The sequence below is a fragment of the Hylobates moloch genome, unplaced genomic scaffold, assembly GCF_009828535.3.
Source record: "Hylobates moloch isolate HMO894 unplaced genomic scaffold, HMol_V3 SCAFFOLD_5, whole genome shotgun sequence".
NCBI lineage: Eukaryota > Metazoa > Chordata > Mammalia > Primates > Hylobatidae > Hylobates > Hylobates moloch.
Genome location: NW_026652280.1, coordinates 141,419,615 through 141,446,647, shown reverse-complemented (window position 1 = coordinate 141,446,647; position 27,033 = coordinate 141,419,615). Strand labels below are relative to the sequence as shown.

The 27,033-nt window shown below is 42.2% G+C and overlaps 1 protein-coding gene across 4 annotated transcripts in view; it reads right to left on the bottom strand.

Moving 5' to 3' along the window:
* Nucleotides 1-6,370: 6,370 nt before the first annotated feature.
* The window catches only part of MCOLN2 (mucolipin TRP cation channel 2), a 75,573-nt gene continuing 54,910 nt past the window's right edge, over nt 6,371-27,033 (bottom strand). For all 4 annotated transcript variants that reach the window (XM_032155479.2, XM_032155478.2, XM_032155480.2 and 1 more), the window contains 7 exons: nt 21,431-21,543; nt 20,107-20,256; nt 18,478-18,579; nt 18,252-18,374; nt 11,849-12,055; nt 10,052-10,173; nt 6,371-7,217 (listed from right to left, as the gene is read on the bottom strand). In XM_032155479.2, the coding sequence (XP_032011370.2) occupies nt 7,181-7,217; nt 10,052-10,173; nt 11,849-12,055; nt 18,252-18,374; nt 18,478-18,579; nt 20,107-20,256; nt 21,431-21,543 (854 nt within the window). In that variant the 3' untranslated portion in view covers nt 6,371-7,180. The remainder of the gene's footprint in view (nt 7,218-10,051; nt 10,174-11,848; nt 12,056-18,251; nt 18,375-18,477; nt 18,580-20,106; nt 20,257-21,430; nt 21,544-27,033) is intronic.

Genomic DNA, 27,033 nt, shown 5'->3' with positions numbered 1-27,033 from the left:
GAGAAACGTTTGCCATGTTTTTCATGCACTGGTTTGCAGTAGCACTTGCTATAAATGAGCCCATAGTAAAACAATCATGAGTTGTATTGTTTTTCCTAACAAGGCTGGAGGTCATATGGCAACTGGGCAAACATGCTTGAGTTCAGAATGTGAATCACTCTAAACCAAGTCTCAGTTAAGGGTAAAACATTAAATGGAAAGCCAGAAAATGAGGCTTTTCACTGATGGAGGGTGGGGCATGGGACAAAGGAGAGCAGCTCAGCACCCAGCCTGCAGGCACAATGTGGGAACCTTGATCAATATCACCAAACACCGAAGTTTAATCTCCATCTTTGTAAGGCAAAAAGTGGCTCCACAGCCACTTATTTGTGAGGACAGAGGAAAATGTTGTACCCAAATGCCTGTTGAAAAGCAAATCCATGAAAAGACGTGGCAGAAACTTAAATGTGTATCACTAAGTGAAAGAAGCCACCCTGGAGAGGTGACATACTACAGGATTTCAACTATATGACATTCTGGAAAAGGAAAAACTACGGGGACAGTAAAAAGACCAGTGGTTGCCAAGAGTTCAGGTGTGGGGTGGTGGTGAGGGAGGAATGGCTAGGCAGAGGAGAGGATTTTTAGGGCAGTGAAGCTACTCTGTATGATACTATAATGGTGGATACATGCTATACATTTGTCCAAATCCAGAGTGTGCAACACCAAGAATGACCACAATGTAAACTATGGACTTTGGGTGGTAATGATGTGCCAATGTAGCATTCATTGGTTGGATTGTAGCTCATATACCACTCTGGTGTGGCATGTTGATAATGGCAAAGGCTGTGCACATGTGTGGGCAGGAGGGATATGAGAACTCTCTGTACCTGCCTCTCAATTTTGCTGTAAACCAAAAGTTGCTCTAAAAAAAAAGTCTGTTTTTTAAAAAAGCAATCCCAACTCAGATTCCTGCTTTTCTTTTATTAAATTTATTAAATTTAAAAGTACATTCCTGGATTCCTAGCCTTTTCTTTAAAAACCATGCTTTAATCACTGAGTTATATAATCCTATCATCAAGATTCGCTACGTAACTTGTGGGGCCCACTGAAAAATGAAAATGTGGGGTCCCTTGTTCAAGAAATATTAAGAATTTCAAGACTGATGGAGGACCATTAAGCCAAGCACAAGGTTCTTTGAGAATGCACGGATTACACAGCCACAAAGCTGGCCCTGCATGTCAGCAGTATCCAGAGCCTGAAACATCTCAAGTGTAGGAAGGAAAAGCAGAGGTGCTCAGTTAGCATCTGCATCAAGACACAGGAGCAGCAGTTTCTTGTTCCTGTGTCTATTGTCCTTCCTCAAGTTCCTGATACCAGAATGCTGTGCTTAGGGTTTAGCCTATAAGGTCCTCATCACTCCTCATGCAAGAGCTACTTCATGCATGCTTTACAAACTGTGTGAAATTCTAGATATTTGGTAGAGAAAGACTCAACCTCATTGCAATATAGTAGGCTACCCTTATCCACTTTCTGTGGTTTCAGTTACTAGAGATCAACCATGGTCTGAAAATATCGAATGGAAAATTCCAGAAATAAACACTTGATAAGCTTTAAATTGCTTGCCATTCGGAGTGGTGTGATGAAATCTCCTGCTGTCCCATCCCATCCATCCTGGCACGTGCATCCTCCCTTTGCCCAGCGTGTCCATGCTGAAGATGCTCCTCATCCATTAGTCATCAACATCGTCTGTTCCTGACATCTAACCATTGACGTCACCATGGCTCAATGATCCGGGACCCCCTTCTGACGTATCATTGGAAGGTCAGTAGTGGCCTATCGTTACGTCACAATGCCTGTGTCACTCACCTCACTTCATCACATACACATTTTATCAATTCACATCATAAGAAGGGTGAATACAGTATAGTAAGATATTTTGTGAGACCACATTCTTATAACTTTTATTACAGTATAGTGTTATAATTGTTCTATTTTATTAATACAGTATATTGTTATTATAATTGTTCTATTTTATTATCATTGTTAATACAGTATATTGTTATTGTAATTGTTCTATTTTATTGTTATTGTTGTTAATCTCTTACTGTGCCTAATTTATAAATTACACTTTATCGTAGGTATGTATGTATAGGAAAAAACATAATACATAAAGGTTGAGTAACCCTTATCCAGAATGCTTGGGAACAGAAGTGTTTCAGCTTTTGGATTTTTTCAGCTTTTGGAATATTAACATATACATAATGAGATATCTTGGGGGTGGAATCCAAGTCTAAACATGAAATTCATTTATGTTTCATATATACCTTATATACATAGCTTAAAGGTAATTTCATACAATATTTTAAATAATTTCATGTATGAAACAAAGTTTTGACTGTGACCCATCACATGAGGTCAGCTGTGAAGCTTTCCACTTGTGGAGTCATGTCAGCAAAAGTTTCAGATTTTGGAGCATTTCAGCTTTTGGATTTTCGAATTAGGGATGCTCAATCTGTACAGGATTCAGTACTGTTTAGGGTTTCAGGCCTGTACTGCGGGTCCTGAAACATATTCTCTGTGAACAAGGAGGGACTACATGGTTAAAATGTTCAAACTTCAAGTGAAGCAAAGCAAAATAAAATTTGCCCAAGTTACAAGAATATAAAGATGGAGCTGATCAGCAGTAAAATCAGATCTATTCATCTAATGTTACTGCAATATGTGGCTGTCATAAGTGAATTGTTCAGGTATCTGGAATCATACCTATAAGCATCACAGCTCTTGATATTGTCAAGAAACAACTCTGTGGTCAAGACCATGGTGGTAGTTTATTGAATATACCTTTCCAATGACTTTAGAAAGGCCCCTGAACATCAATACAGTGCTGGGCTATATATACGTATGTGTGTGTGTGTGTGTGTATATGTGTGTGTGTGTGTGTGTATATATATATATATTTGTTGTTGTTGTTGTTGTTGTTTGTTTTGAGATGGAGTCTCGCTCTGTTGCCCAGGCTGGAGTACAGTGGCACAATCTCGGCTCACTGCAAGCTCCGCCTCCCAGGTTCACGCCATTCTCCTGCCTCAGCCTCCCGAGTAGCTGGGACTACAGGTGCCCTCCACCATGCCTGGCTAATTTTTTTGTATTTTTAGTAGAGACGGGGTTTCACCGTGTTAGCCAGGATGGTCTCGATCTCCTGACCTTGTGATCCACCTGCCTTGGCCTCCCAAAGTGCTGGGATTACAGGCGTGAGCCTCTGCACCCGGCCAGTGCTGGGCCATTTTTACATGAAGGTCCACAGGGACAAGAGGGCGACTGGCTACCCCTAGATCAAAAGGCTGGGCTATTGTGCTTTTCATAAACCCACGATTCCAAGCGTGGTCTTCCACTGGATCAGTGTACCCTTTTTACAAATGTTGGAGTGTAGGTCCTCAGCAGGTGTGGGGGACAGTGCCTTGAATCACACGAAGAGCTTTTCCTAACTACCCTCTCTCACTCTTCTGCATTCACCACTTTGAATCAGCAATGGGTTGAGAAGGAAGTGGGCCTGAATTTTATACGTTCTGACAAGTTTGGTTAAGGGGGTAGAGCTAGTAGAGGACTGAGGGTCTCACCCAGGGTGAAGGACTGAGGCTTTGTGACAGCTTGTGCACCTTCTGGACCTTTTCTCTTCCATCAGGACTGACAGCTGTGCCCCAGCCATTTAGGCTGCTTCTCCTTGCTGCTCCTCTGTGGCTAGGTGTGAGCTTCTTAGGGCTGAACTGATCATTGCCTCCAGGACAGGGCTGGATGGGGGACTTTTGCACACTTAAAGTTCTAACTAGAACAAAGTCCACCAGAAGTGTTTGGTGAGCACATTATAAAATAAAAATCTTCCTGGCTGGCCCAGATGAATAGATTTGTACATTTGTAGACCATGTTAGTGAGACATTTTTTTTAGAACAGGTAATAGTCATTGAGCACTTAGGAGTCACGCCCTATTCTGTGCACTTTATGTTTGACTCATTCAATCCTCATAATCCCCCCATTTTATGGATGAGGAAATCTATGCATGGTGTGACCTGTCCAAGGAGACTCAGGTAGCAGTAGGAAGAGGACAGCTGAGGCAGACAGGTTGCAGAAGCAAAGTCGTGTCTGCATTATTCCATGGTCCCACGGAAACTATTGCAAACATGTTAGAGAATCAAAGGGAAATAACAGCTCAGGAATGAATTCAATACCAGGCTCTGCATAAATTATATGACTTAAGTGCCAGTCTTCGTTGAGGTTTATCATCACTTAGAGGAAGAAAGTAACTTGTTCAGGGCCTTAAAGTTAGGTTAAGCTGGAATTTTAACTCAAGTCTGTCTAGATGGCTCTTATGCCCACACTCTCTCCTACCAGCCCAAGTGAAAAAGCTTTAAGATGTTGTATATGGTTTTGAGTGTGTCACCACAAGACAAGGAGTTAAATTCAAGGGTTGGAGATCCCAGAATGAAACCAGCAGGCAGAAAGAATGTGTCTCCTAACTTTCACAGGGAACCCTCTAAGTGGAGGCATATGATAAGAGAGAAAATGATTTACCCCAGATGCATCTATTAGCAGAATTATGAGACAACATTGTTCAATAAAATCCAAATAGACAATACAGTTGCTAAAGTGACAATTGTTTAACATTATTAAAAAGGGAGAAAACAATGTTTCTATAGATGTGAGCTAACCCTGAAAAACATTTTTCTTTCTAAAACTGTTTTGTCCAGCTGGAGGGAAAAGAAATAAAAGAAAACATGAAAGCCAATAGAAGAATAATATGAGCATGAAAACCCATCATTAATCTTCTATTCAAATGGCAGTCACAGCTGCAGAATAAATGAAAGGCTTTTTTTTCTTTTTTTGAGACAGAGTCTCACTTTTTCACCCAGACTAGAGTGCAGTGGCCGGATCTTGGCTCACTGCAACTTCCGCCTCCCGGATTCAAGCGATTCTCCTGCTTCAGCCTCCTGAGTATCTGGGAATACAGGCGCCAGCCACCACGCCCAGCTAATTTTTGTATTTTCAGTAGAGACAGGGTTTCACCATGTTAATAGCAATTCTTGGGCCGGGCGTGGTGGCTCACGCCTGTAATCCCAACACTTTGGCAGGCCAAGGTGGGCAGACACGAGGTCAGGAGACCAAGACCATCCTAGCCAATATGGTGAAACCCTATCTCTACTAAAAAAATACAAAAAATTAGCCAGGTGTGGTGGTGCATGCCTGTAGTCCCAGCTACTCAGGAGGCTGAGGCAGGGGAATCGCTTGAACCTGGGAGGCAAAGGATGCAGTGAGCCAAGATCATGACACTGCACTCCAGCCTGGCAGCAGGGCAAGACTCTGTCTAAAAAAAAAAAAAAAGAAAGAAAGAAAAAGAAAAAAGAAAAAAAATAGCAATTCTTTTCAGAGACAAAACTAAGTATATGACAATATACTCAGAAGTTAACAAGTGGTCCAATTACATACCTGATTCTTGGGTCAGGCAAATGACCCCAGAACCACCAGTTTAATGGTGTCTTAGTTTAAAAATCAAACATAACTCTTCACATATTTTGTACAAAAGAAAGTTTAAAATAATTTTAGCAAAGTATTCTGTGTGTAGACATGAGTCATCTACTCTCTTATAAACTTTAATGGTATTAACTGCACGATTTTCCCTGCCTAGAGTTGGTGCAGGCATATGAAGATGGAGTCAGAGCAAGGAGGGGGAAGGTGACATGAGAAGGAAAATTGGGTAGGGGATTGTGGGGAGGACGACTGAGGCCAAGGAGAAAGAGGAAGAGCCCTGGAAGGAGGGTCCTGTTTAATTCCAATTCTCCTCTTCACCAATAACTTTAAAATAGTTGGCCACTGAGATAGCTCAGGTATGAAATAAGTCTATGCATGAAGTGATCTTCATCTCTCAAGCTATCATCATAAATATTTATTGGATAACTTCTATATCTTAGCCCCTGTATGTCCTTCACTGCTTTTAAGAAATTGGGAAATCCCTTTTGGAGACCAAGTGGTTAAGAGAGATGTGATCTGAATGTTTCAGTAGGTAGTTGTTTAGAGACAGTGCATAAAATAGTAAGAGTGCCATATGGAATGATAAAAATAAATTTATTTAGAGAAAATATACCATATTTCTTTGCTAGACAAAGGTGAATACCCAACCCAGCGGAGTTCAATTGTTAAAATGTGTGACCACTGCTACAGGTCACTTCCACATGTCATGTGTGTACAACCGACCAGTAGCACAAGTGATGAGGCAGCCAAATGATTCCATTTCTTATTCATCCCACTGGCTATGCCAACAGTTGTTTCATATCATGCTGAAGAAAACCCACAGGAAAACAGGCCAAGAAATGTCCACTGCATGAGCATGAGGTCTTTTTGTTGATTTAAGGGTGATCTTTTTTTTTTTTTTTTTGAGACAGGATCTCACTCTGTCACCCAGGCTGGAGTGTAGTGGCACGATCACGGCTCATGGCAGCCTCCACCTCCAGAGCTCAGGTGATCCTCCCACTTCAGCTTCCCAAGTAGCTGGGACTACAGATGCCTGCCATCACGCCCAATTTTTGTACTTTTTGTAGAGATGGGTTTTTGCCATGTTGCCCAGGCTGGTCTCAAGCTCCTGAGCTCAGTCTGCCTGCCTAGGCCTCCCGAAGTGCTGGGATTACAGGTGTGAGCCACTGTGCCAGGCCAAGGGTGATCTTTAAATGGCTTAATAGTTTGCCAGCTTGGACTCTCTAGATTGGTATTGCAACCAACTTCATTTCTGTACAGACCATGAGTTAACAAATGTCTTCAAACCCAAGAATCACCTTTAAAACAAATCCTTATTTGACAATAAACACACATATTTAATTACATGGCTTTAAAGACTATTATTTTGCACACTCTGAAATGTGATCTTTTTCCATTCTGAGATCATGTCATAAATTAACAGACTAATAGAGAATTTTATTATCGCTGTTATATTGCACTAATGCCCAGTAGTAGCCTATGGTCTATTCTTTATCATTCAAGTTTATAAAAAGTAGAGCTGGAACTTCAGTCATGGTCAGCTGGCTAACTGTGAGTCCTCTTTCCCACTCCACAATTAAATAAGAGAGTCATTTTGGAACTGCTGGTCCAAGTCATTTGGGGTTCCTCTGCCCAGCCTCTGGATAAGGATGCCTGAACTTTAATCATCTTTAGCAGAAGAACTTTAGCTAATAGGTATCAAGTGATCATCACTTCTTTTCCTGTAACAGAAAGGGAAAGAAGAAAAGAGAAAAGACACAATAATTTAACATCCTCGAGGAGCAATAGGAATACTCTATATTCTAGGCCCATAGATTATAGACATGTTGAGTGAAACATAGAAGAGGAAGAAAAATTAAGACAGGCAAGGTATTCTGATTATTTACCAACATTCAGAATAAATAAGTAAATAAATAAAGAAGGGCAATGTACACTGTTTGAGGTTTGAGCAGATGCTTTTGGAAACACTGTGAGGAGTCACCTGTCTCTTAAGAACCTCCATGCCCCCAGGGAGGGGAACATCGCACACCGGGACTCACTGGGGGAAAAGGGGGAGGGAGAGCATTAGGACAAATACCTAATGCATGCAGAGCTGAAAACCTAGATGATGGGTTGATAGGTGCAGCAAACCACCATGGCGCATGTATACCTATGCAACCTGCACGTTCAGCACATTATCACAAAATTTAAAGTAAAAATTTTAAAAAAAGGATAACATATGTTACATTTATGTTTTACTCAATAAATATATTGGTTTGTTTCTGGGAAAAAAAAAAGAATCTCTGTGTCCCTTTGCTAACAAGGCCTTATAAACTACTAGAACAACCAATTTTCCTCCTTCATTGCAATAGAGGAAGGTAAAGGTTAACTCTGCATCTGTTCAACCAAGCATCTCTCTCCAAAGAACCACATCACTTTAGAACTGGAAGAGGTTTCAGAGGTCATCTGGTCCATCTAAGAGGTTTAGGAGAGGTCACAGGACACACTTGGTTAATGGCAGTGTCCAAAATGAAAACCTAGGTGTTCTGATGCTCAGGCTAGAGGCTCTGTCAAAAACTCAAAGGAGAATCAAATGTGTGCTGGTTGTTGGACTGCTTTGTTGAAGAGTGACCACAGCCGTGCTCTGCAGGAAGCAGCATTGGGATAGCAGGTGTCATCTGTCATGGTCACCAGACAGGGGGCACAAAATCCAATCTTTGCAGAGCTGAATCTTTATGTTCATCTTTAGCCTCCATTCACAGCCTTCCTCAATTTTAGTCCATTCTTCTGTCCCTAGCTTTTATTTTATTTTTAAGAGTCGGGGTCTCACTACATTGCCCATGCTGATCTCAAAATCCTGGGCTCAAGCAATCCTTCTGCCCTGGCCTCCCAAAGTGCTGGGATTACAGGCATGAGCCACCATAACCAGCCCCATTCCTAGCTTTGAAACACATCAAGCTATACTTAATTTTAGATGGAGCCAAAGCCATCACTTGTTCTCAAGGCCCCATTACAATCCATTTCCTTCCATCACGGCCTAGGCCCTTCATTCACTCTGCAGTGTCCATGCGAGCCCCCTGGGATCTAGGCTTTGGTCTGATGATTCCACTGAAATTGCTGTAGCTGACTTCACTCGGGACCGTCATTTGGCCAAACATAGTTACAGCTACCTGTCTTTATTTTTTGATATCCTCTTTTTCAAAGCTTTCATCATCCTAGTTCTTCAGTTGATCTCCTTTTCCTTGGTGGGTTCCCTTGTTCCCTTGAATTCTTTCACTCTTCGTGAGCGGCAGACCCTCCGTCTCACTACGCATCTTCTCAACAACCCTCAGCACACCTTAGGGCAAACGGTCTGCTGCTATTGCTCCTTGCGTCTCACCACTCACACCCAATCTTACCCAAACATCTTGGGGTCCACGCCTTAAATCTTTCCACAGGGCTGCATGACAAAACATTTAACAACCTCCCAGGACTTTGTGTGGCACAAACCAAGGTCCAAACACCAAAGACCTATCATTTACTTTTTAGAATTCATGACTACATTTTTCAATGAAGTTTTTCCCCCTTATAGTAAAAAAGAGATTTTGAGAGACTTTCCTTATACAAGGTACCTCTTAGGAGGCAGCTGCCTATTAAGAAAATTAATTTCCTTTATCCCAGCTTTCACAGCAACAATTTAATGCTCTGAGAAAAAAAGGTGTGATTCTGAAAACAACTCTTCTCAGATCTCATTTTCTATTTACCAGACATTCTCTGGATCTGCTCAATCACATAATTGTAAGTCCCAAGATGCTGTGTGAATTGATTAACAGAAAAATGCATCCTGTGGTTTTAAATAGCAATTATGTTCTCCTAGCTTCCTTCAGGAATTTGGGTTAGAGAGTCCTTCCAAAAAGAAAAAACATGTGTAGGGTATACTTCTAGTTACAAACTGGCACCCCTGACTTCAGATGAAAGCAAACATAGGCACATTAAAAAAAAAAAAAAAAAAACTGTCTTCACCTGACCCCATTCTAGTCCACAAATCACTATGTAATATGCTTTGTCCACTGAGGTCTAGACCATTTCCCTACATGTCCTGACGAACAGCAGGCAAAGCATAGCTAGGCAAGGAAGAGCTACCGGTGTGCACTGATAAGCAAGCACTTGGACAGCCTCCTCGCAAGGAGGTTTCCTGCTCTCATCAAGAAAGGTTGCTTGTACCACATACTGTGAAAAGGGAAAACACCTCTGACATTCCCAGAGTTCCACCTCTAAAAATAAGAGCTTTGACCTCTTACTTGGGCCACTTAAGAGTTCAGCCTCTTGCCTTTAAGGACATAATTTATGCCTTCTCTTAAGAGTCTCATAGTATTTCTAAGAGATTCCAATCACGTCATGTAGCTTTCTACATAACCCTGTTTTAGAAGAAATAATTCATTCCTAAAGCCAATTTCAGTGGGAGGAAAGAAAAGAAAGGTGAATTATTTCCCACGATAAGCAGGTCTCTGAATGTAATGGTAATCTTAGAGGGGCTCTTTCTTAAGGTAACAGAGCAGCCCATCTCAGGAGCATGGAGAATAAACATGATACTGACCTCCTCCGACAGCAGATGCAGGACAGGAAGGCTGAGGACTCTTTCTGATACTCTTCTTTGCTACTGCATTCCTTCAGGAATTCCTGCAAATCCGTTTCAGGAAACCCATTCTGTTGGAATTTCTTTAGAAAGTACACAATGTTGTTACCTTATTTGTAAAGCATGAGAAATTGCTCTTTTGTCAACAAACCAAGCCCACCTTTGCTAAAATAAAACTCTCCCACATTGCTAGCTCAGATCCAAGAACCGATATTAACAATGATGAATCAAACTGTCAGTCCCAGAACACCAAGCCAGGGCCACTGTGGGAACAGAGAACAATCCAAAGAAAAACTTCAGAAAGAAAGCAGAAGAGAGCCAGGGAGAGGTTTGTTAAAAAAAAAGGTAATGAAGGAAATAATCAAAAGTCAAATGTCTAGTCTGGGTACGATGGCTCATGCCTGTAATCCCAGCACTTTGGGAGGCCAAGGAGGGAGGATCGCTTGGGCCCAAGAGTTTGAGACCAGCCTGGGCAAGATGGTGAGACCCCATCTCTACAAAAAATACAAAAATTTTCCGGCCATGGTGGTGTGCACCTGTAGTCCCAGCTACTCTGGAGGCTGAGGCGGGAGGATCGACTGAGCCCTGGAGTTGGAGGCTATAATGAGGTACGATCATACCACTGTCCTCCAGCCTGGGAAACAGAGCAAGATCCTCTCTCTTAAAAAAAAAAAAAAAAGTCTAAACCTTTAATGCTAACAGCAAGACTACATAAGACCTCCCACTCCACACACACATTGGCATTGTAGACTCTGCTTGGGAAGTAATCATTATGTCCTCTACTTTTATGGAAGTTGGTCACTTAGTGGAACAGAAGAGAGATTTTTTCCAAGCAGACACAAAGACTCCCTCCCCTCATGCTTAATGAGACAACCTACTTCAACATTGAGGCTTGGCCCCCACCACGCAGAGACACTGCCACATCAAAGACATGAATCTCTGTGGCAGGAGCGTGCACCTCTTCCTTCTCCATGCAAGCCCTGATGCGACAGCCAACCACCATTCCCACCTGAACGCTTACTTATCTCCCACACATTCTAAAGGTAATGGACTGGGTTTCTTCTGCGTTATTCTGAGAAAGCGGTTAAGCAGAAAACAGCCCTGACAAAGGCACTGGCATGGCACCCCTGGTTTTTCAGTCACTGACCCTTTGAAGCAGGGTTTTCTAAGCATGACCATCTGCTGTGAATAAGGTACTGGCACCTAAGGAAGTGAAATTCCTTCAAACCACAAATCAGTTAAATGGCCTAGTCTGAAAGGATACAGAACCCATCAGGTAGCTTAAGAAAGTAGGAAGCTAAACAGTCAAAAAAGCCTTAGTTTTCATAATTTAAAGGAAGCCTGCACCATGCCAGTAGCTGCATTATCCAGTGTGAGTTGTAGCAATATCTGAGAGTTGTCAGGGTGCCAGTCACCTCTCATCCCTGAAACTTATGACTCAATCCTAAGTTCCAGGCAGCCACACTGGCAGGTATAACTGTCAGGGCTAAGACCAGCAGCCTGACTACCTGACTTACCCCATTCAACCCATACTTACCCCATTTCCCTTTTCTTTCCCGCCACCCCTCCAAACCGATCCACCCTGCTGTGGGTAACAGGGACAATGTCCTAAAATTCATCCCCAGCGTCTAAAAAGTTTGTCCACAAAACCTCAAAATCTGAACTGTAATATTTTAAGTTTTTAAAATGTGGTATTTTCCTATAATCTATATAGAATTTGCAGTGATTTTTTGGCAGCAAATATTGATAATTACTTACCTTAATGGTGTCATAAGAATCTGTAATAAGTGCAATAAAAAGACTGAGAATCATATATATAAAAAGGCTGATGAAGGAATATAAATACAGACGACTGAACAGCCACACCAAGATGCTCTTCTGCTGGATTTGGGCAAAGGTTGCAAACATGTCATCACCGTTGACCAGAGAAAACAGACACTCAGCAACTGTGTTCAGATTTTCAAACTGTAGGGGGAAATAAAAATTAGTTTCTGAAATAGAGTATTCTAAAAAGCAGAGGGTATCTCGTTAGCCTGTCTTGTTGACATTGTTTTTGTCATTGTAGTAGTGGTAACTTACTTATTTTAAGATGCTAGAACACCATAAGAAGTAGGAGAACATTATTCAAAAACCCCTCTGGGCCAGGCACAGTGGTTCATCCCTACAATCCCAGCACTTTGGTAGGCCAAGGTTGGAGGATCACTTGAGCCCAGGAGTTTGAGACCAGCCTGGGAAAGATTACAAGACCCCATCTCTACAAAAAATACAAACATTATCTGGGCATGATGGTACGCCTGTAGTCCCAGCTATTCAGGAGGCTGGGGTGGGAGAATCTCTTGCATCCAGGAGGTTCAGGGTGCAGTGAGCCAAGGTTCTGCCACTGCACTGCAGCCTGGGGGACACAGCAAGACCCTGTCTCTTTAAAACACACACACACACACACACACACACACACACACACACACCCCTCCATACTCTCAAAGTTAATCTCTTAACAATTCTCACAGTTTTTCCCTATGTACTTTTTATATATCTAAAACCAGGATCTAACAAGTTTAGATCCTGGTTTTTCTCCTAATTAACATAAGCATCTTCTTATGTTTTCTACACTTAGAAAGCATTTGTTGGTTTTGTTTGTTTGTTTGTTTGTTTGAGACAGAGTCTTACTCTGCCACCCAGGCTGGAGTGCAGTGCAATCCCAGCTCACTGCAACCTCTGCCTCCAGTGTTCAAGCGATTCTCATGTGTCAGCCTCCCAAATAGGTGGGATTACAGGTGCCTGCCACCAAGCCTGGCTAATTTTTGTATTTTTTGTAGAGATGGGGTTTCACCATGTTGGCCAGGCTGGTCTCGAACTCCTGGCCTCAGGTGATCCGCCCACCTCAGCCTCCCAAAGTGCTTGGATTACAGGCATGAGCCACTGTGCTCAGCTGGCATTTGTTATATAACAGACCATTCCTTGAAAATGCCAACAAAACTTTCCACCACCCTAACCAGAAAAATGAGCTTTTTTTCTAAATTGCCCTATTTCTGTCCGTGATTCCAGTCTCCTACCAAAGAAACATTTACTCTGAAATAATTAAGTCCTTAAAACTCTGTGTTGAATTGATTACTCTTCCCCACTTTCAGTCTTCTAAGGCCTGTCTGTTCCTATCACATGTTTCTCCGATCCACCCTTACTACTCTACTGTGATGTCAACACAAACTTCTGAATTATTACAGAAACTTCCAAGGAAGTCTCTTTTACTCCAATCTATTTACCCTCCCCAGTCAAAGCTACAGTAAAACCTGTGATTTAAGAAGAAGGCTTTCAGGTCATTTCTCCCTTGTGAGATTATACAAAGTTTGGATGCAAAATAAAAATCTAAACCAAGAAGGTTGTGATAAGTTCCTCCTTCATGCGGCCTCATCACATCTCCTCCTTGACGGTATTAACATGCTGTGCTTATCTTCTCCTCCAACACCAGGCCCATCCCTACATTTTTCCCTCATGGAATTTATTCTCCTCACCTGCTATGTTCTTCTTTCTCTTCTCTGTGTCCAATTAAGCCAATGTTCAAGGGTTATTTCAGAGTGTACTTCAAGACCGAGTGCCCTGGCAGCTCTAGTCCTTTCTCTGCACTCCGTATCGGTAAGAATCACAGAATGAACTATGGTCTTCTAATTGTTTTTACACACACTTCCCTGTACTCCAACTAGATACAAACACCATGCCTTACACTACCAGCCACGTGGCTGGACCAGGCAAGGTGAAGTTGGTGGCCAAGAGAGAAGGTCTGCAAATGCACCCCAAACAAGTATACCACCCATGGCTTTGCTGCATCAGCAAAAACTCTGATGAACTAAAGTCCTTCTCCAAAAAGACCTAGAGGAAATATCCAAATGAACAGATCACTTAACAATACGTAGATTATTTAACAGTAAAACAGGCGATTGCCAGAGTAAATATTTTCCATACCCTACACGAGCCTTAAAACATTGAAGTTAAAGCTGAAAACACTGACATTAAAGTTGGTTTCTATGGATGTCAACTACAACTCTGACAGCACCATTAATAATTCATATTTCTCAGTTTCTTTTGGAATCCAGTCAACTCCTTTCTCTAGTTTCAAGAACCCCGAACTCCAAGCACAACTGTCTGTGCTTCAGTTTTCAACTGCAAAAAGCTAGTTTGTCAGTACATGTCACATTCGTTTTTTAATTTTCTGCTTAGTTACTTACCAGGCTACACACAATATCTGTCTCAACATTAACATTATTCATAACCATTTTACCTCCTCCTCCTCTTGTGAACATGAGAATTATTTTAACACACCAAAGAGTTAAAACAGAGACCCAGTCAATTTTAGGTGTTTGGTAACACCCTGCCATTTTGTACAAGAAGTGGCTGTGACCCAGAGTCTATTTCCGTGGCCAAATTCCACAGTAGAAGTGAGCTTAAAAATACTCAAGGTCCTAATGTGCTTCCAGTCTAGAAGGACCACATTTGTAGGGCATTCCTTTGGATCTTGAGTGATCATAAGCCCCTGGAAAGCAGGTACTACTCTCTCTCTGCTTGTTTGTTCAAAACAACCTTTTTGGGCACCTACCATGGCCTGTGTGCTGTGCTGGGCACTGGGAATGTAAAGAGGGACAAACTATAGTTCCTTCCCTCTAAGAACTTGGTCTACAAGCACTAGCAATGTTGGGTGCACAGTAGACATTTAATACATATTAAATGGGTACTTCCATAAAGAGTCCCCATAGGTTCTCTGGGCCCACGGTGAGAACCCAACCATTCATTTCACAAATGATAAGTTTGCAGTTGGGCCAAAAACCTTTAATTTCAATGTAACCATAACCTGCAATGGTTTATGTCAGAGAACAACATAAATATTTGCTTTAAGAGCTGGTGCCAAGAATCTCATGCAAACTTTAGGCAAAATGTTTTAGCCGAGAGGTACTTGGCTAAAACCAGAGGCCTTGGAAGGAGGAAAATGTAATGCAGAGTCTGCTGAACTTTGACCCATGACATTAGCGAAGTCCAACAACTTTTCAAGCCTTGGTCTTTTCATTTGTAAAATGGGGACAATGCAAGGCTATGATTTATTCCTTATAGGAAAAAAAGTCCTCTGGAAATGTAAAAGCCACATTAGAGTAATGTTTAATAATTCAAGATGAGGTTTGGAAGAACATCAACAGTCTCTTGCCCTCTGTGCCCAGGCATTTTGAAAGGGCACTGTGCCAAAGTCCATTAGTGCTGGGAATACACATCAGCAGGAAACCTTTTGCATCTTGACTCCCTTTCCATTGAGCCCCTGAAATCAGATGCCTAACAGGAAGACAGGAAGCTGAAGTGTTATGGGACCCCAGCTATCAGTCAAATGATTTTCCTGATGTCTTCTTTTTAGTTGTTTTGTTTTAAAGAAAGAATTAGCTTTCACAGTCAAGGTTGCTGTGATTCTAAAAATCCTACAAAAATGCCCGCTTGGAATGCCCAGCTTTTCAAGGCTTTGGGTAACCTGAAAGTCCTCTGATTCAGATACTGGCAGAACCTGAACATACTAACAGCTTAGGTTAATTTGGGGGAAAGGATGCAAGGGGCAATAAAATACTCTAACTTCAGATTCAAAGAGGCAGCAATATGGAGAAGAAAAGCACAGATTCCAAAACCAGACTGATGTTCTCTCCCCCAATTGACTTGTACATTCAGTGAATTAACTCAGCTGTGCATTTCCCCAATATATCAGCCTGGTGAGAGATGCCATAAACAGACCTGCAGGCAACCCTACAGACATCCCTTATCCCTCCCCTCCTCCAGGGGTATAAAGGGAAAGCTGATATTAAGTGAAAGACATAAGTCTAGAGCTGCAATGTCCATAATGGTAGTCACCAGGAATGTGTGAATAGCCAGCATCCAATAGGTAGCTAGTCCAAATTGAGACGTGCTATGTGGATAAGATATCTACCAGCTCAAAAAGACTAGTATGAAGCAATGTAAAATATTTCAATATTTTATACTGAATACATGCTGAAATAATATTTTGGGTATATTGGGCTTAAAATATGTAATTAAAATTAATTTCATCTGTTTTTTATTTCTTAATGTAGCTACTAGAAAATTTTACAGTATAGGCAAGGCTCTCAATTGTAGGCCAAATTGTATTTTTCTTGGACGGTGCTGGCTCAGAGCATCCCATTTTCACCTGGATCCTTTGAAAGGACAAATAGAACATATGGAAATGCAGTCAGGCTCACAAAACAAATAACCTCATTTTCCATGAGGTGACATTGACACCATTGAAAGAATGAGACCGCTTACATGGCTGCCCTCTCACAGTTGATCTCCAAGTACAAGACTGTTTCTTGTCAGACTAAATGCTCTCTTGCAATGATCTGTTTTAGATAATACCAAGAAAAGCCCTACAGGGTATGTATGGGTCAAAGCACAGGTACTGGAATCAGGCCGACCTGGGTTTGAATTCCATCTCTGCCACTTTCTAGCTGGGTAATCTCAGGAATATTATTTAATATATTAAGGTGCCTATTCTCTGTAACAGGACAATCAGATTTCTTCACAGAGAAGGGGAGGGAAGGGTTAACACAGCAAGGGAGATGAAGAATCTTGGGCACCATGTCTAATAGCACTTGAGAATGGTAGCCATCTAGTAAAATTCAAGCAATCTTATCTGAGCACCTTCCAGAATAATGATGAGGTAGGGGAGACGGAGATGGGGTGCAAAGGAGATGGGACCACTTGTCCACAGATCTTGGGGTCAGTGAATTAAAGCCAAATCCTCAGGCACGGTATTTAGTCCACACGGTGCAACACTGCCCTCTAGTGACAAAGGGGTGGAAAAGCTTTCAGAGCATGAGGCAAGCAAGGAAGAAAAATACATTTTTCCAGGCTCTAAGACAGTAAGTTCTCCAAATCAGAGAGATCATATAAAAGAATAATTTTTTCTCATGAGTCACCTTTACAGCAGTGACATGGAATATGAAGAGCAATATTATCAAGATTTACTACCAACCCAGAGGTTGTCACTTTGTTAATTATATAATATCTCAAATAGGAAAAACAGTAATTCTCTCTAGACATATTAAATGTGACACCTAAAAAGGAGAAAGTCTGAGTGTGCCAGGTTACTCGGCATTATTCTGGTAGGGCAGCACGGAGGTTTCAGATTCATGTATAACAGTTTGTAAACCAGATTTGATCACAGATTTGGTTAATGCAACTAACAAGGTCAAAACTTAAGGCTGAACTGGTATACAAACTTGGAAGGAATACTTACCATTTTTAACCTCTTTCTCCTTGCAGGGCACCTAAGTGAGGCTAACAGTATCCTGGGTTGTTGTGGGGAGTAAATAAGAAAGAACACCGAAATGCCCAGCAGAGTGTCTAACACACAAGCAGTAAGTGTTAGCTGCTGCTATTTTTGTTGTTTCTGTTGTTCCAACTGCCACAGGCCCAAATGGAGGAAAAGCCCTAAGATAAAATAACTCCTTTTGCTTTTTTGGGTTAAAAACAAGGCTTACCTAGTTTCATGTCCTGATGCATCTACCAATCAAATGTATCATTTTATATCAAGAACATCTTAGCACAACTTTGATGTCCCTGAGATTATAATGCTAACTGAAGTTTGGTAATAGTTTAGAATTCAGATACTGATCTTTAATAAGGCAGAAAGATGATGCTGTAATCAAAACCATCTGCGGAGACAAGATGTGTCACCATTTCTATCATAAACCTACTATGGTCATTTTAGGCAGTCTCTGCCCATCTTCATTCTTCTCAATTAACTTGGACGAAAAACATAATACTTTAAATTGGAAATTTTTAATAATAATTTCCCTCACTTAATTTTCATTTTTGATATAGTGATCTCATGTCCAAACATTTCCCATTTGATGATCACCAGGTAACTATGTGACCCCTTAAGCCAGTCCCAGACAACTATAATACATGCTTTCTAGTATTGTACAGTTCTTGTTTCAATATCCTGTAGTCACTTCTATATCCTGAAAAGGAAAAAAAGAAAAAGAAAACTGATACAAAGATACGTGCTTACTGATGTCAAGGGTACACGCTAGAGAAGACCAGGAAGCAAGTAAGTGCTAGAAACCCACGTTCAAGGGTCCCACGTGCCCCATGTGCAGAAGGAAGAAAGTGAGCTACACACCTTGTCATGGTATGGTCCTAAGACAATCCAGCCACAGAATGTGTAACCCAGATAAATCATACCAGCACAAGCACAAAACCGAAGAACTTTTGGCAGTGAGGCCTGCATTGTTAAAATCAGCACCTGAAAAAAAGAACAGAATGGGTGAAATGAAAACGTAGCTATTAGAACCCAAAGAATAAATGAGTCTCAACTGCAGTGGCACTACCCAGTGCCACATTCTTACATTATACGCCTGGAAATAACCCAGGTATCTGATGACTCCAACCCAAACCAAGAGCGTAGAGGTTCCAAGAAAAATGCTGCACAGATCATAGTTTGTGAGATTCTAAGGAATGAAAAAAAAAAAAGGGGAGAAAGAGAGAAATGAGTAAAATATTTGACTCCACTTAGCTTATTAACCTTACATTAAACCAATTAATAAAAAAAAGAACTATCTGCCTCCTACAGTAAGAGTTTTTTTTTAAAGAAAAAAAGAAGAAAAACAGATATAATTCCAAATGTGTTTCTCATTTTCTTTTAGTATTTCAATTGGTTGAACTAAATTTTTTTCCAAATAATACTCTGAAATAGAAAATGTATTTAGGTTGAACTAAATTTTTTTCCAAATAATACTCTGAAACAGAAAATGTATTTAGGTTGAACTGAATTTTTTTCCAAATAATACTCTCAAATAGAAATTGCATTTATCACTGACCTAGGTATTCGAGGATATAAATTAACGGTGTTTGTTAAGTACCAAACAATACAATTCAGCTGCTTTTGAAAGAAAACTCCAACATGATTTGCTAACACAGCTCCAGCTCTGAGGAAATTCTAGGGCTAGTTGAAAAGACAAACACACAAACATGATTCTCATATAATACGCTAAATTCAGTGAAAGACACAATGCCTAGCTCATCACAGAGGGACACCACAGACATGACCCCAGAGCAAAGACAAGCCTGCAGGACAGGCTGGGAGGAAGCGCCACAGGTAAGCGGACAAAAGCTGAACAAAGGCACAATGCTGAAAAGACGTCCTAGAGGGGCAGGGTCAGAGCGGGGGCAGGATCAAGAGGCAGAGCTGGATGATGATGACCCCAGGGGGCCATGCTGCTGAGGGAGGCTGCTTCATCCCAAAGTAGGCCCCAAGAGGTAGAAAGGATGGTAACAGCTGGATAGACACTTCCAGAAAAGTCCCTCTGACAGCTGTGTGAATGGATCTCAGGGGTATGAAGCAGAAGATGGGAAAGCTGGTGAGGAGGCTGCTGTCACAGTTGGCCAGAGAGGAAGAAGCCTGAAGAAAGCCAGAGGGAGCCAGGATGGGAGAAGAGTAGGCGTGTCAGGGTTAGGAGGTGTGGCTGGAGGGACCTCTGACAAACAGCAGAGAATGGACGGGAGAATAGTGCGGTGAAGGAGGAGTTGAGGCTTAGTTAGGAGATCAAATCAACTAAGTTATACAAAGGGTCAGGCTTTAGCGGGCAGTCTGACATTCCTGCCCTCATCCCATCCGTCGGGGCACCCGATGGTCACAGATCCTCCCCACAAGCTCTTGACATGCAGGTTCAGGGAAGGGACTGATTTATGGATAAGCTGCTCCTTTGGCAACTTAAAAAGAAAAATGAGGCCCAAATCACCAATCTTTTCAAGCTTAGTCACTATTCTGGAGCTGTTGCCAAGTTTTGTTCCATGAACATCGGCTTCCTTACTTTCCCTTCACGAGGAACCAAGCCAGGAGAGGCCTCGCTTGTGCCGGTGTGAGAAAAGGGAAGACGTAAGAATCAAAGTGGTCTCCAAAGGATCGTACGTCTTAAGATGCCTGTGGCCATCTGGGAGAAGATGAAGAACAGAGACTTTCAATGGGCTTCCCTCACCTTTGCTTTGATTTCCATTTTTAATATGGAGCCAATGATTGTCATTAGGTCGCTGATAATCACCAGGACATACCAGCCGTTGACGAACTCCCACTGGTCGGTGTCACACACAGGCCGCTTGTACTTCTCCAGGAAGAAATTTAGAAATCTCTATGGCAAACATTTAAAGAAGCGTTTCTTACAAACCACACTGCCCTCTGGAAGGAGAAGGCAAGTGCAAAACAGTGCTCTCACCTGTAAAAGGACATGGCATTGCCTTTCCAACTTGCCAGATCCACCTCGAAAGTGGAGGTTATGGCACACACTTTCCCCCGTAATCTGAGTAAGCATTCAATTGTCTGTGAAGTTACCTCAAATATGAAATATGTACGCTGTAACTCCAGCAGGCTCTTGTCATAGCTAACACACAGTACGTTCCAAATACTTTTCATATTACCAACACATCCATTCCGATGACAACCCAATGAAGCAGGCACGAGCAGGTCTATCACCCAGAGAAGGGAACTGAGGCACCGAGAGGCTAAGCCAGGATCCGTGCCCAGGCAGGCCGGCTCCAGAGTGTGTGCTCCAAATATGAGCCCCCTCACCTTGGCAGGGAAAGGACCTTAACTTTGCATTCAGAATATCAAGGGGATCGGGGAGCATGTAAGAGAGGTGGATATTTACAAAGGACATTGACAAAGGTCAGGATTAGGCAAAATCAAATGCAGACTATGTCCCCGCTCCACAAATGGTACTCTGTGGACTTGCGATTTCCCCTGACCCTAGAGTGCATTTGTACACATGCCACAGCCAGAATAAGATATGTGTAGCGGAAGTATATATTCATAAGAGCCCTGAGGGTAAAAAGGCAAAATGAAACTCAGGGGAGAATTTTAAAACTATTTTAAAAACAGAATAAAGTATTTTATGCTTCATTATAATCCATTTACCATGCCTCCCTGTCAAAATGAACTGTGATTTGAAGACAAAAGATGAAACCCACACATGCTATTACTCTGTTCTTCAGATCACTCCTGAATTGAAGAAGGACTTGTTATTCTGGAAACATTCAAAAGCCTGAGAGTTCACCACTGTGCGTCTGTACATATCAGCTCAGTTTTAAGCAGGATAATTATCTGATCCCACTTGACATACTCAGAGCCTTTACTCACTTCCTACACCTCAGGCTGATGAATGCCTCATAGGGGACAACTACTCAAAGGAATCTAATTTAGTCAAAGGTCTCCAAAAAAGGCAGGTGCACAATATTGGTGGTCCACTGCTTGGGCAAACTGAGGGCGCAGGCCAGGAGGGCAGGAAGAGAATGAGAACACACTCTTACCTTCCGTAACCTTAGAGCAAGAACAATGGATCTTGTACACAGAATAAGAGATGCCAAGCAAATCACAATGACAAATGCATCAAACACCAGGACATACTGAGCATTTTTCTGAGCTGAGGAATAAAACAGAATTCAAATGTTAAACACACCTTACCGGAGAATAATTTCCAAACAAAATGGCAGTGTGAAAAGAAGTTCAAACAATAAATGTTTTGTCTATTGTTAAAACAAAATGGTAAATATCAGAAACAAATCACACTGTATTCATTCAGAAGTACATATATAAGGCAAAACATTCCGATATAAAGCTATACATTTAAAAACATGTGAGCTGGGCCAGGCATGGTGGCTCATGCCTGTAATCCCAGCACTTTGGGAGGCCGAGGTGGGTGGATCACGAGGTCAGGAGATCAAGACCATCCTGGCTAACACGGTGAAACCCCGTCTCTACTAAAAATACAAAAAAATTAGCCAGGCGTGGTGGCGGGCACCTGTAGTCCCAGCTACTTGGGAGGCTGAGGCAGAAGAATGGCGTGAAGCCTGGAGGCAGAGTTTGCAGTGAGCGGAGATCACGCCACTGCACTCCAGCCTGGGCAACAAAGCGAGACTCCGTCTCAAAACAAAAAACAAAAACAAAAGCAAAAAACATGTGAGCTGCTAATAAATGCACTCAAATTTATATATAAATATTTACTGTAGAACACAATTCAACAGAAAGTGATCCATTTGGGCTCCATTCAAAAAAAGGCAAAACTGCTGACCTACTCAGTTCTTTCACATAAAAGCAGAGACATCAAGTTCACCATTAATAAGAGAACAAAAAAATTAAAACACCACCACTCAGAATCCCCACTTCTGCTTCTCAACCTCACTGTGCACTTTCCCAGGACATACTGCCAATCTTATAAGTCTTCTCTGTACATAGAGGAAATTGCTTCTTGGAACAGAAGCAAGGAGGGGAGTGGTAATCAGATTTTTGGTTTGGAGCACACAGCAGCAAGAAGAGTGTATGGGAAGGAGATGAATCTAACCTTAGTTTCTCTCAGACTTCACGGTAGTGTCTCCGATCCCAGCCCGGCTCTCTTCTGCCTGGCCCCCACCTTCTTCACCCTGCAGCCACACTGGTCTTCCTTCTTTCCTGCTCTCACCTCAGGGACTTTGCACATGCTGATCCGTCTGCCTGGAACAGCACTTCTCCCACACACGTGGCTCAGCTTATTTATTTTCAGCCTCAAGTTCCAAATGAAAAATCTCCCATCTCAGAAAAGAATTCTTTAAATTCTTATCTCTATTAGCCCCCTCCTATGTACGTTCATGGTTCGTGGTTACTACACACAGCCAGAGCTCCTTTACATTCCTCTGCACAACAGACACTGACCTTTCATTAGATCTGCAAAGGCAGCACAGCATGGAGCACAGAGACAGTGTAGAATGGGAAAGAACATGGTCTCTGGAGCCCGACAGCCTGGCTCTGAATCTCAGCTCTGTACTCAGAAGCTGTAGAGCCTTGAGGAAATTGCTTAACCCCTGTGCCTCAGTTTCCTCCTCTGAAAAGTGGGTAGAATTAAAAAATACCTACATCATAGGGCTATTGTGAAAATTATGCAAGTTCATATACAAAGAGCCCATGAAACAGCCCCAGGAAAATAACAATAGCAAACACTTGCAGTGGTTACTATTTTATCATTCAGTGTCCATCTTCCCCAGCAAGTGACAGGCTCTGTGAAGCAGGGCCCATAGGTAGTTGCTACGGTTTCAGTTACTTGTCTCCTCCAAAACTCATGTTGAAATTTAATCCCCAATGTGACAGTATTGAGAGGGAGGGCCTTTAAAAGGTGATTGGGTCATGAGGTCTCTGCCCTCATAAATGGATTAATCCACTCACAGATTAATGAGTTATCAAGGGAATGGCTCTGGTGGCTTTATAAGACGAGGAAGAGAGACTTGAGCTACTATGCTCACCCCCCTCATCATGTGATACCCTGCACTGCCTTGGGACTCCACAGAGACTCCCAGCCAGCAAGAAGGTCCTCACCAGCAGTGGTCCTCCGACTTTAGACTTCTCAGGTTCCAGAACTGAAAGGATGCATTTCTTTTCTTTATAAATTAGCTAGTTTCAGGCATTCTGTTATAAGTAACAGAAAACAGACTAAGACAGTAGTGTTGAATACAGCACCTGTGCTTAGTATAATGTTTCAGTATACTTTCAAATTAATGAAGAGAATCAAGCAGAACATAAGACCACTGAATAATCTAAGTTAGAACTTACGTTGGTCTGAGCTAAGTTGTGGCAGAGCGAAAGAGGGCACAGAATCCTAAGAGATGGAGAGAGTCATGGCCTGGTCTCTAACTGGACTTGGGGTATAAGGAAGAAGGGCAACCAAGAATGCTTCCTGGTTCCCTGTCTTGGGCAAACTGAGTTTACTCTGGATATTCATGACAAGAGAAGACTATTCAGCGGCAGTTAAAGCCATGGGAGTGATGGCCCCTCAGAGAGACCACTGGGAAGGACAGCGCCGGGGATGGGGAGCGACGTTTGAGAATTAGAAAAGGAGATGAGCTCAGGAATGGGATGGAGCAGACAGGCCAGAGGAGAAGCAAACAGAACCAGGGACAGGCGACCTGCAGAGGACAGACTGCAGTCAGAGTCTTCCACAGCAACACCTCTGCAGAGACAGTATTGAAGAGAAATGCCAGAGTGTCTATGGACTTAGTAATGCAAAGATGTGGGTGACACTGGCATGAGTGTCTGAGGGCAAAGCAGCTCCTACAATGGGAGGCGAGCAGAGACAACCAGCTGGTAAATGCAACTCTCTGAGCAAATGATTTCGTCTTACTAAGCTTCAGATGTCCCACCTACAAAATGGGGAGGGCAAGCGTACTGGTTCCTGAGGCTGCCATGAGAATCAGGTGGAACAGTCTGTGTGAAGTGCTTGTTAGAATAGTGCCCAGTGCCTAGCACTTACATTTACCCTTAGCCATTTACACTCAAGAAAGTTATCTTGAGGTATCATTTAATGGGTAGGTAAGAAAACAACTTAGCTCTATCATAATGCAAGATTTTTTTTTCCCTTGGATCCATGGAATGCGGCAGAGGAAACAGAGGCAGCTGTTGGGAAGATAGGACTGGAAATCTTATGAAATGCAAGGACAGTATCTAGTACCTTCCCTTCTGACATACAAATAGAACACAAATCTCTAAGACAGCTTATAGTGGACCTTGTTTACAGATGGGAAAACAAGCAGGCTTAGAAACAGAAACCAGTCCTCCTAACAGAATCTAGTATAGGATTCTGTTTTTCTTTGAATTACTGAGAAGACTAGTTTGGTATGCTAAAAATATGTATTTTATGAACATCTTGGTCAAGCGCGGTGGCTCACACCCGTAATCCCAGCACTTTGGGAGGCCGAGGCGGGCAGATCACGAGGTCAGGAGTTCAAGACCAGCCTGGCCAATATGATGAAACTCTGTCTCTACTAAAAATACAAAAAATAGTCGAGCGTGGTGGTGTGTACCTGTAGTCCCAGCTACTCGGGAGGCTGAGGCAGAAGAATCACTTGAATCCAGGAGGTGGAGGTTGCAGTGAGCTGAGATCGTGCCACTGCACTCCAGCCTGGGAGACAGAGCGAGACTCTGTCTCAAAAAAAAAAAAAAGAAAAAAAAAAACCATCTATATTACCCATCACTGGGGGATCCCGCCAAGAAGGAGTCCCGCTAATTCCTCCCCAAGCCCCTCATCTCCAAATTCCTATATTTATGAAACCAAGTGAAATGAAGACATGGCACATTTAGAGCGGGGACTTGGGAGTCACAAAAGGCAGCATGAGGTTTCTATGTGAATATGGACATTCACCTGCATTTGCTTCAACATGGGTAATGACAAAGGAGAGAGGAGCCTGGGGGTAAGCGTGTGGGTGTGAATGAGCCTCTAAACTGTTAGAAATAGTGTAAGTGTCCCACCAGATGTCGCCCTTGTCCTTGTCCACTTCCCCCAAAGCCAAGGCAATCTCAATCCACCAGACAGCTTCATATAGGGGAAAAAGTCCATTTCCTAAGATGGTTTCCCAACATAAGTTTTTAAGGCTTTCACATCACATCATCTTATTTTAAATTCACATTCTCCTAGTGATAGAATCTGGTTTCTTAAGACACAGCTCTAGGAGAATATGTAAATCTTAAAGAGCTTTTACCCAGTGGTCTAGGAGGCTTGTGTTTCTCCACATTGGCCACAGGAGGGGGCTAGAGATACTCTCTTCTGAGCACAAGCAAGGAAAAACCCTCGTTGCAAGGAGGGCGGCAGGCGGAAGGAAAAACTCACTGTTCTGGAAATGCATTTGACTGACTGGCTTGGAAATTTCCATCATTTTGATCTTTATAATGATATTCCAAATCACATATTTGACAAAGGTTAGTTTCTTTTCACAGAAAATTGGCAACCTATACTCGGACTTAGAAAATATGCCCCGATCTCTGCGTGTCTGTAAGAGAGGGGTGTATGCTGGGGAATAGGAACCACTTTTTAACAGAAACCAAAACTATAATCAGAGACTTAAGTCAGTCAGTGAAATTATTGAAACCAAAACTTCAATCGTCAGGACACATTATACATCTGAAAAGCAGCTGGCCACAAATCAAATATACTTTAAAACAATATAAAACCGGAGCCACAGGTATTTCACATTTTATTTCATTCTGATAAACTGGTCAAAAGGAAAGTCATTTAAACAAAATTTGCAAAATAAAAAATACTGAGCATCCATCATTAACATCATCCCAATTCTTTACTAAGCAAACAGAACAGATTCCATAGGTAGCCCATTATATTTTAATTTTTTACTTATTTTTGAGACAAAGTCTCACTCTGTTGCCCAGGCTGGAGTGCAGTGGCATGATCTTGGTTCACTGCAGCCTCTGCCTCTCAGGTTCAAGCAATTCTCCTGCCTCAGCCTCCCAAGTAGCTGGGATTACAGGTGCATGTGCCACCATGCCCGGCTATTTTTTGTATTTTTAGTAGAGACGGGGTTTTGTCACATTGACCAGGCTGATCTCGAACTCCTGACATCAAGTGATCCACCGGCCTAGGCCTCCCAATGTGCTGGGATTGCAGGTGTGAGCCACCATGCTCAGCAGTAGCCCATTTTAAACATGTGGATTAAGAGATGTTTTCTGAGCAATGACTAAGTAAATGACTCAGTATTTGCAGCCGTTGCTGTCTGGGCACTGGAGGCCCTGATCCTTCCCCACTGTCCAAGGCTCAGATCAAAGCATACCTTCTCCAAGAATCATTTCTTTTCCCACTCTGCCCCACTCAAACTTGACCTTTGCTTTTTTTCTCCTCATACTTTTTGTATGTATACCTTTATTTCTCTCCATAACACGTCACAGATTTTATAAGCATGTCAGTCTCCCTCACTAAGGCATTTTCTTCCTTTTCCCATAACACCTAGCAATTAATATGTACCAACTCTTGTGTTTAGTGCTTTGCTTTATATACTAATTCATTTAATATTCAATATCCTGGAAGGTAAGTTTAGGCTGAGTATGCCCTATCCAGAATGATTTGAGACCAGAACTATTTCAGATTTATTTTGATTTTGGAATA